Here is a 15588-nt window from a genome sequence, read left to right on the forward strand (position 1 = left end):
AATCTGAAGGACCATGTGGCAGAGGAGCAAACCACCTGCAGCCAAGGGAGTGGGCATCCTGTAAAACTTAGGTATTGCTAAAGCTTTAAATATTGATGGCTCCTCTTAATAAAGAGGTTAAAGAAACCTTTTTTAAAGGAAAAACTCTACAAATCTTTATTGATTTTATTCTTATGAGAGAGTTATAATATCTGCTGATGTGTTTTTTCTGAAGTCTTCAGTTGTGACGCTCTGCTGCTTTCAGGTGTTTAAATGCTACGTAGAATTGTTTCCAGTTAGCTATTGGCAATTCCAAATTAAGAATAGCAAGGCTCCAGTGAAAAATAAAAAGCAATGAAACAGATGTTTGAAGTGGAGCACTGTTCATTTTGTTTTCTCTTACCTTTCTGTACAATATCAATTTTATTTTCTGGTGTTGTTCCTTTCAGAGAGTGAATCTGTCCTTTGATTTTCCATTTTATGGCCATTTTCTACGTGAAATTACTGTGGCAACTGGGGGTAAGTGGCTTTCTAACCATTTACTTTGAGTAATATGAGAAGAGTTTCTTGCAGCTATTTAAAATACCTTTTTTCCCCTGTGTATGTCAAGAGGTAAACTGCAGCATTTATTTAGGAAATTTTGCTTTCCACAAAAAGAAAATTACAAAATATCGGTATGATGAAAAACCTCCAGCTGCTCAAGTTTAACTGTTATAAAACCCTCTCAGTGTAAGACTTTATAGCATTAATCATTTTCTATTTAGGTATTTCCCCCAGAAATCGTGTGTGTGTGTGTGTGTGTCTGGAGCAGTTGCACTTGTGGAGAGAGTGCTGGAGCCAAAACAAGGAGGGAAACATAGGTTTTGCCTACATGAGGGCAGAGGATTTACTATCCAAAGATAAGAAGTGCTGCTAGAAGTGTGTAATTTGTCTCCTGTAAGACAAACCCATTGTAATGCATTGCCTTGGTGAGGTACAGCGTCTGCCACAGTACTATGGTGTTCCTCTCCTTCTGTGGGGTAAGATGGGAGGTATGGCACAGCTCGAGCTCCTGGTCTTGTAGCCTGGGCACCATTGATGGCTCACGGTTAGGGTTCTCCCTCCCACTGCTGCTGGCTGCTGCTTGCACCGATCTCCTGCGCTAGGAACAGCCATCGACCCCTTCTGCTCCCCTCCCACTCCACCTCCTTGAAGGACAAAGAGGAGACCAGAGGAAAATGAAATGATGTGGAAGACAACAAATGAGAAAAAGGAGGAGGAGGAGTAATGGTCAAAAAATGAAAACAGGGAGGCAGAGGGCAGCATCACAGAGAGCACACCCACAGGATCCTCTGGTCCTTGAACATGTCCAGCAACTTCATGGACTCTGGCTGGTGCTGCTCTGCCTAGAGGTGTGACAGGACAAGCAGACAGAAATAGGGGCCACCATGACAAAGATCAATCATACCCTGTCCCTGGTCAAGGTTTCTCCTTCTCATGCTATGGGTGGCCAGCTGGCCAGGATCAGGGGATGCCCATGTCCCACTGGAGCTCTGAATGGGGAGGGTATGACTAAAAGATTAGGGAAGAATTGCTGCCAGTCTCAACAAGAGTAGGAGCTGGAACAGAGGTTTCTGTCATGCTCTGTGTCAGGATCTCCATTTTGCTACCAAAGTAGAAGAATACAAGAGATGGACAGAGGTGAATAATGGCTGATATTAAATGGTTGATTTGCAGTCAGAATGATAAAAGAGGATGTAGAATTATGGGGTGATTTCAGTACCAGGGTTTTCTCTTCTTGATCAGCAATGACATTTTGATGCTGACTTGGATCAGATGAGCCATGAACTACTGATTGGGATTTTGAGACTTGTCTGATTTCCATTCTGCTTTGCTTTTAGTTCCATTTTGGTGCTTGATCATTGATTCCTAGTTCTGTATTCTCTTAGTAGAGCAGTGGCATTTAATGGAGTGCCAAAATCAAGTGCATGATCTGTGTAGCATGAAAGAATGGGGTGGGGTGGATCCTGCACAGCTAAAACAGCAGCACTGGGGACAGTGTTCGTTCTGCAAAGGTCCCCTTATTCTTACTGCTGAACTTGGTTCCTTAAAACTTCACAAAGCTCACTCTTTCTCCAAGTAATTCTTCTTGTGTGGTCACTCTGCTGGGCCTTCACTTTTAATGGAAGCCCTGAATTTTTACCACTGCTGTCACTAATATGCTGCTGTCATCAGTCTCTACCATCTGCCCCCAAAGACTTGGGAGTAAAGTTAAGCTCCCAAGGAGAGCTGTGTAGTAGTAATTTGTGAGGGAAACATTTTTTCTTTTGGTGTAGAGCATTTGGGGAATTTGGGTGGTTTGGGTTTTTTTGTTTTAAAAAAAGCATGTAAGCATATAAGAATAGCTGCAGCTCTGCAGCACTCTTTTCTCTTGCTATTAATGAAACACTAAATGATAATTCTGATTTTCTTTTTGCTCCACTTCTACTAATAAAATAATATTGCTGTGAATTAGATCTATGGATTATTGTCAAGCTAAATAGGACTTTAACATCAGTCCTTTTACTATAGGCCACTGACATCAGCACAGAGATACTACTGTCTTTCATGTGACACTTCCATGATTTTCAACCTCAAAATTAAGCATGGAAAAGCAAGATCTAGTCAATAATCACTTTAAAAATATTATCTTGATAAAGCCCAGTAACTGTAAGTCATCCTGTCAATCCAAGACAGGATGCAACTTTTTCTACAACTTTAAGACTACTAAACCCATTTAGCGGGAAAAGAAAGATCTATTTCTGTCCTAACTCTCTGATAAATGTTTTTCTTTGGCTATATTTGCAAATTTTGTTACCATAAGTCATTGGTGGTGCAGTGTGGCTTATAGCCTAGCAACAAAGGATAAAGACAGGTTCCAAGTGCTTTTTATACTGTATGGTCTACTATTTCTTACTAACCAAGATTTTGGTTTTACTGGCATTACTATTATTAGAGATCTGGAACACCTCCAGAGGTTATTCTGAGATCAAAAGAATGACAGAGTTAATGTGTACAGGAGTCTCACATGACAGATGTCCACTTCCTGGAGAGCAGGATACGATTAATTATGCTAATGACAACACTGTAAACTGTTTTTACCTCCAAATCATAAATTAAATAACCTTGTTAAAAGGGAAGTTGAGGACAATGGCACATTAAATCCCTGTCACAATAAAAACATCTACCCAAATGATTTCTGCCATTCTTCAGGAAGGGTGCATTGTGGCATAGTAGGGTTTCCAAGTTACTTAAGATGACTTTGAAATTGCTGCGGTGTAAAACTCAACTTTTTTTTTTTCTCTTTAACTAATATTTATTTTCTCTTCCAAATGGTTTTGAGGAGCTGATTGTGTTTAACTGAGGAAAGGAAGAACAGGGAGTGAAAATAACTAGTTTGAGGACTTTATTCACTGTTGTCCTTAGCTTGTATTTGACAAGGCTATTTAATTTATAACTAGGAGGTAAGACAGCTTATAGTATTATTAACATAATTAGTAATTTGTGGATCTTTGGGATATGGGCATCTATCTCCCCACTTTCCTATAGAGAGCATTTTTAAAGCAACCTCTGGAGAGTTCTCAAAGCTTTAATAATAGTAGATAACACAAGAAGAAGCTGAGTTTTGTTTTTTGTAAAGCCTTCTAAGGTTGTGCTCTCCAGGCCACAAGTGTAGTTATTTCTGTAATAAACCACTCGTGAGTTAGTGAGTCATGTTGCGAATGTCAGGGAGCTAAGCTGATGAAGTCTGTTGCCAGTCACTGATACCCCTAACAGAGCTGGGTGGCTGCAGAGGTGGGAGAACCCTCCCTGTGCTACAGCTCTCCAGGCAGTAACACAGCCCTTCTCAACAGGTGTCCTTGAACCTCTGTGGCCCCACATCCTACTCAACATGCATCAATGCTTGTATTAATTTTCCATGCTCATGGTAGTAAGTCCCTCTTGTTTATTCTCCGTGGCTTATTTTTTTGTTTATCAGCCTATGTTTTCTAGTGCAGCTTTGTATCTGATACTGTACATTATTTAGGAATTTTTTTCCTTGTATGGCATCTCTCATTGACATTACATTTCTCTATGGTATTGCTATGCCTGTAGCAGCATTACAGAGGAGGATGCTAGTTAACCCAGATTATTATGGATTTTCATTAAACCTTATATTTATTGCCTGGGATTGATAAAGATTTTAATTTTCGTTTTTGGAATTTCTCTTGATGGTTTGAATGATCAGAGTTCATGAGGGGTCTTAAAGCAATTTCTGTCTCTGTTCTTTCCATGGAACAACTGAATATTATTATATATAGCCTATAAATCAAGAACATGTAATAGAACCAAACCACTTAGGAACATAAAACATACTTGATTTTCACATTTAACTATAAGTATTTGGAAACAGCAAGGGAAACAGCAAATAAAAAAAATAGTTCTGTATTATCATATAATGGGAAAACAATATTTTGATCATGGAATTTTTCTCTAGAATTATGCTATCAAGGAATTAGTTAAGCAGTTGTTTATAAAAGAATACCTTAGGTCTGTCAGATTTTATTGAACAGTGCAAACAACTTGGCATGGGTACACTTCTGGTATTTTATTAGTGAATCCTTCAAGGTATCTTCAAGTCTTCCTCTTTTTTTTTTTTCTTTTTTTTTACATGTATTTTGTTTGAAGATTTTTTGAAGGTAACTTTTTTCTCTATTTCCATAGCAGTCACATTTTTATAGGTAGTGTAATATATAAATATTGTGAGGTGAATTCAGAGGCAGATCTTGAACTGACATAAATTTACACTATTTTGATGTAGTTTGTGCTGTTGCCTTTTGAACTAGGATGAGTTCAGCAACGTTCTTGCTGGTACATCTTTGATAAGAAGTTTATCATCCTCACACTGATTTTTAATAAGCCTATGCATTCTTCCTGAATTCACCCCTTGGCAGTCAAGATTGAGGCATTTTTTTATCTAGAGTTGATAGAAAAATAATGTATTATTTTATCAATCATATCTATGTTAAACACTATTTCAATTTTTTCCTAATTTTTCCCTCAAATCTTCTATCCATATTGTAGTTATCTTTCCAATATTGTGTGCCTATAATGACAGCTGCTGTAGTTAGCATTGAGTACACTGGTAGAGTTTACAGAGATAGTGATACCATCTAAATGTAGCTAAGAGCTTCCACTATATGAAAACATAACTGGGTTTGAGGTTGGTACCTTGGGCAACTCAAGTATGTAATCTTTTACTAACATTTGTTGGGAATCTAGCAGATAGGGGACACGTAAAGACTAGTAATACAAAAACCCAAGCCTGTTAATGCCCTAAGGGTAAATCTGGTTATCAGGTTATTGTATGGGGCCGATGACATAGAAAAATTTGAGGATTTGAGCAAAATGTGGCTCTACAAGACAGTTCACTGGGGCTAAGATGAGATTTCTTCTATCCTCTGTCCTCTCACGGTTTTGTCTGTAGCAGGAAGCATGCAATAGTGGAAATTGCAGCAAATACATAGAAAAGGTGTTTAGAATATGACCAAAGTATTTGTACAGGTGTAAATAAAGCAAAAGTCTTCCTCAAATAGACATGTAAAACTTGGGGTTAATTTGGGGCTAATTCCTACTAAAGACACCTGTAAGTATATGGTGGCAACAACTTCCCTTATTTCACAATTTATTTACTTCCCCTTAGCTTTTTTTTTGTTGTTGGCAGAGCAACATCTGGAAGCTCCAAAACAGATCAGATGATCTTGCCAGTCAATATGACCTTTGATTTAGCCAATCTTTCAGAAATTGTCATTAAAAAGAAAACAGTGTGTGCATCACTTAAAAATGTTACAGTTTTCTGATAAGTAACTACCAGCTTGGGTTCTGTTGAGCTTTTTATTTAGGTTTTTCAAAGCCTGTTTCTGTTACATTTTCTCTACACCTAGCGAACATTTCTAGACCGATCCAGAAAATTCTGTCATGACTAGAATTTTCTGACATTGAGGTTGTTTGCTTTGAACCATCCATTGTGTTTTATTCCCAAAGCAAGTAACTGCTTTGCAAAACAGAAGTCAATGCAAATATTAACATGCTGATTATGATGGTACACTTGAATGTTTTGCTAGCAAATTTAATTATATCATTAATGAAATGAAATTTTCAGAATTGAAAGAAACTGTTACTCCTTGAACATCAGTCCCAAAAATGTAGGAGTAATTACTTTCAGCAAACTAAAAATGGAAATTATGTCTGTGAGCTAAATCCTGAAATCTCTAGTTAATTTTTCACTCAGTCTTAACTCGGGCAAGTAACTACTGATTTCCAAGTTCAAAGGGAGAAAATAAGGTCTGAATCTAGGAGAGAAAGAGATGAAGGGCACTGGAAGTTTGAAGCTTAGTTTGCTCTGGGACATGAATGTGTAGACCCCAGTTAGATGGACTGTACCAGGACGAGAGGATGCTGACGATTAAGAAACAGGATGAGTGAGAGGAAGAGGTTCCCTGTTAGAGTTGCAGTGGTGTATTAAGGAGCCAGGAGCCCTGTGAGGTAAAAGCTGAAAGAAGTTTATACACTGAGAAGGTAGAGTGTAGCTGGAAGTGGTTTCAATTGACAGGGAGCACTGGATTGTAGCAAGGAGATGGTATTATCCCGGAAAAGCTAGAGGGAAGAAAAACTGCAGGAGAAATGGATGGAGGGAGAAATAAAGCTGGAGGTCACTACTATTAGGATAAGTAATAGCCATTTAATAGATCAGCAATTTCAGTAGTAGCTCCCAGTGGGGCAGCTGTTGTACTGGTGTTGAGGAGCACAGGTGAGTGGCACAAAAGAGAAAAACAGGTGTGAATGAAAAGATGAAACTTCAATGTTACACCTCTTTGGTGCTCTCTATACTCTATCATGCAGGTTATTATGTTGGAAATGAGTGCATTTCTGCAGGTATGTGAAATTGAAAACAAGAATACTGTAGAAATGACAGAAGAATACAGAGAAATAATTGTGGCAGGCTTCCATGTGGAAAAATATGAAAATCAGCATGCTTAATAGTGGGTAAGTTACACTAGGAAAACCACAGAATTGTAGGGGGATAGATTATAAATTGAACAAGGTAAGAACAATCACCTGGTGACCCCTAGTAGGCAAAGATCACTATCTACTCCAGCAACTTCTGAACATGTCAGTAACTGCCTGGACTTGCCATGAAAAATTCAATTTGAAAGATACATCTTTATAAGCATAGCTTATAAAATATATGCTATCAAGAAGTAAGAAGTAAAAAGTAACAGAGAAACAAGAGATTAGTATTTGGTGAAGCAAAGCAGAAGGCGACTGAGTGACATGGTTATTGCTTTGTGAAAGCTTAGCTAATTCACAATGGGGTGATCACAGGTAGTGCTGGAAGGGACACTGCGCAATGAAAGGGCACAGAGTCTGAAATAACTCTGCTATGAGCTACAGGCATGGGCATAACCTGCAGGCAAATTTACAAGTAAAACAAACAGATTATATACAAAGGGTACAATTCATCTAGCTGTGCCGACATCTATATCCATGTTTGTCAGCCTAAACTCATATACAGTCAGTAGAGATGTAATTAATAGAGTCAGCAGAGTCTGTGAACACTGGAGGCAGATCTTTAAAGTAGGTTGGATGAATTGTATCCTGTGTCTAATTCTCTCTGTGTGTCAATGTATATATATTCCTACAAAGAGAGTCTGGTGTGATCAGCTCATATATAGATGTTTACATTTTTAGATTTATCAAGCTGAGTGAGTTGACTATTGAGACATTGTACCAGCTAGCATGAAGAAGGCTCCAGAAATGTCCACCTACTCCATGCAATAGCAAATGCACAAATACAAGTCAGGAAAAAATGGAACTCAAAGGACTCAAAGTTGTTACAGAGAAAAAACATGAATCAAAAATGTTCTGCATAGGTAGATAACTTATATAAGAATTACAACAAGGAAAGCTTGCAACTGCTAAACCAGTCAAAAGATAGCTAAAATGGCATCTTGTAGGCAATCAAATCATAGCACTGAAAATAAAATACTTTGGATGTTTGAAACAACCTGGAATGCCAAAGACAGCATATATTGGCCAAATATAACCAAGGATATTAGAGGGTTGATGGGAGTGTATGCGGAGAACCACAGTAGGAGCCAATAAAAATGTGCTATAGGTTTTGAAGCAGAGTAGGGATGGGCCTTTAAAAAGCAAGCCATGTATTACCTCATTGCTGTAGCTTACTGCTCGGAGATCTGGAAACTAGACAGGCTGTCAGACACTTCCACAGCAAGGAATGGACCCAAAGCACAGACACGTTTCAGCAGAGAAGTAGGCTATTCCAGCCTGAGACATTTGAGGCAATGACTCCCAGTTGTCCTGTAGTGAGCTTCTGGCATTTATCTGAGGATGGGGATTCAGTCACATACAGCCCTGCTGAAGCTGGAGCAAGCAGTTGAATTTGTAAAGACTGTATTAAAATCTGGTGAGATAATATGTGATAAATCATCCTTCAGTAAAGGAACATTCCTGAGCAGCAGAAAGAGAAATTATTTGAAATAATTCTTATGGTGGAGATGCTGCCTGAGCATTTCTACCGCTGTTAATAATGGAAGGAGTACCAAACAAAAAAATAAAAAGGCACCCCAATATTAAATCCCACTGTGATCAAATTAAAGTTGGTAATTTTCTAAAATTAGAAAATTTTCTAAGAAATCAAGAACTCTTTGTATGATCATGTTACTTCCTAAGGTCAGATCGTATGCTTAAAAATATTTGTACTTATTAAAGAGAGAGGTCTTTGTGCATATAAGATACACATAGCTTTTCATCAAAACTGCAACTATTTTACCCACTGTTGACCCAAGATAAAATCACAGGCATTGAAGGTGTTGAAATATATTTTCCACTGAAACCTGATGCTATTGGAACCTGTGCTGATGAGCAGCTGTGAGGTACCTGAGCATGGTTTCTAAACACTGACCAGTCAGGACAACTGATTCAAAGTCATCTTTTATTCTCACAAGAATCAATCACACTTATTCCAGTATTAAACTGTTTATAAGTGTGCATATAGCTTGTGGGAAGGTAGCAGAGACAAAAAATTTTGGGTTAGCTAGCTAGCTGGTCAGCTGCTTAAAAGTTTAAGTTCTATACACAGATAACACATTTTGAATTTCCTTTTGGACATTGAGTGTGTATACAGGATTATGGTATTCATGTTTAATTGTACTGTTTTCAATATATCAGGAGGGATATTATGAAAAATAAGTACCAAAGTACAGAGAATTCTAATATAATTTGCATCACATTTTGCAGTTCTTTCAGGGAAAGAGGATTAATGAAAGAGGAGAGAGCAAGCTGTGGGGAAAGGAATAAAGCCTGATATTGCACTGTCTGAGCTCCATCTTTTTGTGTTGGCACACAGAGCACTAGCTCTGAGCGGGAGGGAAATCTGTCTACCTGGCTGATGGTGCTATGGAAAGAGAAGGATCCACACAGTTAGGATCTGAGATTGTTGAGGGTGAGGATGGTTGTGAATTTGCAGCCTGGAATAAGCCTGTGTTACTGAAAAATTATCTGGAGATTTCCAGTCCTCAGAGGATGATTATGTTCACATGCATTTTCCCTGCATCTCATAAATTTACTTTCTTAAACTTTCAAAACCAGTAGATAGGTGAAGTTTGCCTGGCTCTCTGGAGTATCAGTGTACTGAGTGGAGCATCTTGTTGGGGCCTGCCAGAAATCTCAGTGAGGCTTTTCTGATTGTTCCTGCTGCTCTGGACCCTTCAGCACAGGAGCCAGCAGGAGATGTGTTCATCACTTAATGAAGAGCTCTTTGATAACAAAAATTACCCTATGGGCAACTTCTGTTAAATGGCAAAGGTGATATAAAGCAGAGTGAAACACAGCGTTTCTAGCCAAAATCAGTGACTCAGACTACCCTGTGTCTGTTACAAGGGATTACACTTGTCATCACCACTGGGCAGCTCACTCTGTAAGGACTGTAAAGGTCTGGCTGTTGACTGGCAAATATCAGCTCACACAATTGCCTTCTATTTACCTCCTCTGTTTCTGATGTCTGTTTCTGATGTCTTATATTGCCATACAGCTATTAAAAAAATTTTCTCCCTGTAAGGCTTCCTTTGTCTGTCATTCCTATGTCAAGTGTCCCTTCTGGAACTACCTTTCCTGTTTCTGTAAGGGGGTAGCCTTTCTATCAGCTTTCCCCTGAAACTCTGTTTTGTCTTGCTTTCCATCAGTGAACTCTTACAACTCTTTCTGCTCCTGCCCTTATGCTTTAGCTTTACAAATTGGAGCAGAAACACTTAGGGCAAAGAGAATTATAAGCTTTAGGGAAAAAAATAAATTCCATATGCCTTGACATCACTCTGACCTTCATATAGGAAGCCGTTTGCCAACTTCGACTGTGAGGCTTATGGGCAGTAGTTGCACTGAAGTGGTAACAGGACTTATAATGACCACATTTGTGTTTTTCTGTAAGGTTCTGTTTCACAGAATAACAGATAACTAGCCAAAGCATTTGCCCACATGTAATGCCAAACAAGCACTTTAAATAATTTTGCAGATCAGACACTTAACATTAAGCCATTTAATTTGTTATTAAGGCAAAGAGCCTTCAGGATAGCCAGCAACTGCTTCACTGAACACTGGGAAGTTGTTAGGTATAGGCTATGTCTAAGACAGATCCATCACTTTTTAGTGTAGAATTTTATAGTAGGTATATATCTTATGTTCAGCCTTTATAGTAGCATTGCAAAGTTTCAATAATATTGTGCTTTTACACCATAGTAAACATTTTTAACACAACAAGTCTTTATTTTCTGCACCTCCTAAAAAATATAACGTTTATTTGGTTTGCTGCATGCTTATAAGTTAAAAAATAAACTTCAATCCATTTCTGCCTTTTTACCAATTGACTTTGTAAAATCTGCTATGTATGTCCAGTCTCATAAAATTTTTTGTGGTTTTATTTTGTCTTTCCTACCTTATAACACAACTTTAGCTCCTATTCTCAATGTAAAATATTGTATAAATGAACTCTGCAAACCCCAGTTGAAAAGTCATTTACTGAGAAAAACAAAAAATTATTCCCAAACCAAAACCAGGCAACCGGAAGATGATGAGAACGATGGATAATATATTTAGTTTCTAATTAAAAGAGGAAATTCCTGATAAAGAGTGGGAAATAGGCCTTTTGTTGCTGTAAGGCAGTACTTCATAAAAATGATAGATTAGTGCGGAAGTCCTGGGCCTAATGAAATGTGCTCAGTCCATAAAGCTTCTAAGATTTGTAAAATAGTACTCATATATATCCGTATCATAAAGTCCAAATAAAAAACATGCTGGCAGTTGGTTACAAACATTTCCAAAAAAATGAAGTCTTTCAAAGCACAGAGCATTTAGAGACCAATCAGGCTGGAAAATGTGTTGAAAATTCAGCTCAGAGTCAGTATTAATTATTAAACATAAGGAATGCTGTAAGTTGCAGTATTGCTAATAAGAGGTGGGGTCTTATTAGTTTGAATTCTGTCCAAATGTAATTAAGAGTTGTCCTTTTCCAAAACGTTCATTTCTAACTTTGGCAAAAGCTCTGTTCCCTGTCCTCCTAAGTAAGTTTTTGTTGAGGTTTTTTTAACGTGTTGAATTCCTAATAATATCAATTTAAATGCAAAGGAGTATTAAAAGCTTTTCAGTCAGTTGGTCCCATGTGCATCTTAGTGAAGGCTCTTTCCTTTCATCTTTCAGGGGACCTTGTTTTAGGCCTCAAATCAGGCTGCTGTAAATGCAGTATTAAAATTCTGGATGTGAAATCCTGTACATTATGTGGTACTATTGCTGACTGGTACCATATCACCATGTACTGTGGCTGATTACTCAATCAGCCAGGGAAACTGAGAGCCTCATGTCCTTCACATGTCATCATCCATATCTGTAAATGTCATAAATTTATGTTCTTATTCCTAAAATAATTATGAAATTCTTATTGTTCCTCGTGTTTCTGCTGAAATCTACAGACACCTGCACTGACTGATGTTGTGGTTTAAGCCCAGGCTCTATCCCAGCTGAAACCAGGACAACTGGTCATTTGGCTTCCTTAAGAAATGACTGTTAAAATAACTGATCACAGAAACCATATCCTGATCCTACTGCTGTCAAAATAGGCTGTAAAGCTCCTCATGTTGCCACAGGCTGCTTCCCTAATTGCCTATATTTCATATCAGGGCAACTCTCCAATTCAGGGTAGCTGCTTTGTTAAAACCATGTTCTACCATGGCAGGTAGCACTGATACTCACTCCTACTCCTCTCTGAAATACCGGAGTATATTTACAAGTTGTAGCAGAGCAACAGTCAAAGGGTAAAGTGTCGAAGTCTTTGGGGTTTTTTTCCACTTACATGGGTAGTATTGGTACAAGAAGAGAGTAATATGGGTAAGGTTTTTGCATGTGTATAGATAATGTGCCTTTAATTCTGTCAGGAAAGGATATTAGAAATATTATATTCGGAAGAACTCAGAAACTGCTATGTCAGTTCAACTAAATGGTGTTTTTAAAGATATGGTTAGGTGACAGTCTTATCCAGTTATAATTTTTTGTTCTAGTAATGAAGGGGTCTTTCTCCATTTTTATGCTGTGCAGTTTAATACCTTAAACAGTATTTCAACAGCTCATACGATGATGTATATATAGCAAGGTGTTTAAGCTAGTGCAATGTTAGTACAACAGTTAAGCATTTATGCTATATTACCTTTGTAACTTAATCTAATACCTCTGCATTGCATTACATTAGCTTTAGTATCTCTAACATGATGCAGCAATACATGGTATAGATGTGCTTATAAAGGCCTGATTTAAAAAAAAAAATAATAACCTGAAGAGCCATCATTCAAAGAATTAATTAATAAGGAAAACAAATTGTAAGAAAAAGAGAAACGTAAAGCCTTGAAACAATGTCCTAGTTTGTAACTTGTAACGTCTTGGAAGAGAAGCTTGTTTCTTACCCCTTTATTTTGCTTCAAGCTTACTAATTTGTTGGGCTACTGGCAGTAAGTCCAAAGCAATTTTAGCAAGTGACAGTAGGTTTGGTTTCCAGCTGCATTAGTCAGTGTGGAGTTTCTGTTGTTGTGCTGTAAGCAGCTTGTTGTTATCTGAAAGAAAAGTTTGGAAACTTACACAGGCTTAATTAAAATCAATGAAGGATTTAAAAGAGAACACTGAAATTATTGCTGGAGAAATATAATTAACAAAGTAAATTGCATCCTAAAATGGTTCCAGATCAGCCCACAGGGACCCAGTGCCAGTCCTCACTGATGAGGAAGCAGGAAATATTCTGTGGGAGCTGAAAGAAGGCAGCAACAAAACAGACTGGAACCATCCTACTGATGGCACAGCCTCACATTAAGAAGAGGCTATTTAGTTACTTAGTTTTACATGTTACCAGCAGCATTATTAAAAAATAAATATAATTTCTTTCTTCTTGCTCTTAAGAGTATCTGCTTTGTTGTATCCAAAGCTACTAATCACCCATGATTTCCATTTTCTATCTGTATGTCTGAAGAAAGACTGCTAGAGAGTATGAAAAGCACATGAATCAAGCTATGTAAGCCTTTTTATGTTTATTACTTCAGATAAAGTATTCTAATTTCCCTACTTGGGATCTGTCAATGTCAGAGGAAATGTCTGCGCCTGGAATTTTGTTAACATCTCCACCAGACAGTATAGGGAATATAGATTTTCTTAATATCTTGACTGTGCTGCGATGTGGATGTCGTGACTGTCCCCCTCTGACTCTTGGAGGGTCTTAAGAAAAACAAATGCTGCTACGTGGTTTGCATGCTCAACAGTTGGAAAACAGAATGCATGCAACTGTTGTCTGAGTCACATTATGAAAAATCACTTGTCCGTTGCCAGCTTCTTCATTATAACATCATTCCTTCCTTGGCAACAACCTTGTCTCAAGCCAGTCCTTGCTAAATTCATTACCCTTGCAAATTGTTCAGATTGATATCAGTCTGTTTTCTGAAACCAAGGCCATTGAAACAAACAGGTTCCCATGGATCGTTGTCAGTTTTGAATTGGGACTTAAATTTCTTCACTTGCTTCCCACTCCTCCTTACAATCTTGGCCTTGGCTCCATTCACATCCTTTCCCCTTCCTTCTGTCAGTGTTGTCATTTGGCCGTGACATCCCCAACCTTCAAGTTTTTCATGCATATGCTTTTTTCTGAGGAGATGGTTCCAGGTGTGAGCAGTGGAAAAGAAGCATTTAGGACTAAATAATAGTTTGCTTCTCAAACAAATCTTAGGAAAGAATTTATCAGAGGGTTTTTTTTTTTTCCTTGCTACGTCTTGAACTGATAATTTTGTCACAAAGAATTGATTTAATGATAAGAATGTGTCATGAAAAATTGAACAAATAGAAAATAGTTTTTGTTATTTTCATGGAAAGTTTACCTCAAAACTAGATATTTGTTTTCATGTGTTTTAGTTCCATTTACTTTGAACAGCTGCTTCATGTTCCAGTGCATTGCAGCGACTATTCTAGACAGGGCTTTTATTTTAGAACTACTACCATAATACAGTAATAATTTCATGTTATGTGTGTCATTTTGATAGTGACATTCAAATAGGCTCCTACTTCAGTCTGGAAAAGCAGCTTGTTGTCATGTCTTTCTAGTGTGTCTCCAGGAAATGATAAGGTAGCCAGAATCACTAGCATGGGGTTCTTACTCTGCCTCACTGACCAGTCCTGACCTCAGCTCTTAAAAAGTAGGGGATGAATAGGCAAGGGGTTAGGGCCATCGGTGCAAATGCTGCTTCTCCTTCATGTGTTAGTGGGTTCAAAGCTGCCTTGTGTTGCCAGAGACAATGTTGGTATAACTTAACTGGCAGGGTCTGCCCTGCATTTCCTGTTAGAAGTGTTTTAACTTCACCCATTACTGTACTCCAAAATCTGTTCAGGCTGAGGTATAACCTATAACTCTGCTTTTACCCAATCTGAAAAAAGAAAGCCCGACCTTGTAAAACTGCGTCATGACCCTTGATGCCTGGGGCCACTTACCTTGAAAAGTCCTTTTGTAGCTATTTGCTCAAGTAGAAATGGTGACTTTTGATTTCAAGCTGCTGCACGTGGCAGTCTGGTACGTGCCTGCGCATCTGAGAGCAGAGTCTAAAGGCTGTTGAAGAGAACTTGAATGGTGGCTGTTTTAAGAATCAAAGGACTTAACTGGCTTCCTAAAAATGAGTGTGGTATTATCCTATTGTTTCTTCAAAGAAATAAATGCTTATTAATTTAAGAATTTATTAATTGAAGTGAGCTAGCTGCATAATTGTTATATCCTGAGCTGAATGGCAGTAGATGTGTGATTTCATATATCTCACTGGTTAGTTGCAGTGAACCCAAATAAAACAAGGTGTTATTTGGCAATGGCTTAATAGCGCAATAAAAGTCAATTCCTATAAGCCTGTTCTTTTTTACTTCAGTTTATGTTCTGCTTTCATTCCTTGCCTTATGTGGGGGAGGCATAAAATATAAAGAAATAAAGATATCTATGGAAAGTTGACTAAGATTCTTAAATTCCATCTCTCT

At 38.0% G+C, this 15588-nt stretch overlaps 1 protein-coding gene across 2 annotated transcripts in view; it reads left to right on the top strand.

Moving 5' to 3' along the window:
* PLXDC2 (plexin domain containing 2) overlaps nucleotides 1–15588 on the top strand; it is a 285028-nt gene that overhangs the window by 156141 nt on the left and 113299 nt on the right. For both annotated transcript variants that reach the window (XM_050892239.1, XM_050892240.1), the window contains exon 4: nucleotides 429–498. In XM_050892239.1, the coding sequence (XP_050748196.1) occupies nucleotides 429–498 (70 nt within the window). The remainder of the gene's footprint in view (nucleotides 1–428; nucleotides 499–15588) is intronic.

The sequence above is a fragment of the Gymnogyps californianus genome, chromosome 2 (genome assembly GCF_018139145.2).
Source record: "Gymnogyps californianus isolate 813 chromosome 2, ASM1813914v2, whole genome shotgun sequence".
NCBI classification, from domain to species: Eukaryota; Metazoa; Chordata; class Aves; order Accipitriformes; family Cathartidae; genus Gymnogyps; species Gymnogyps californianus.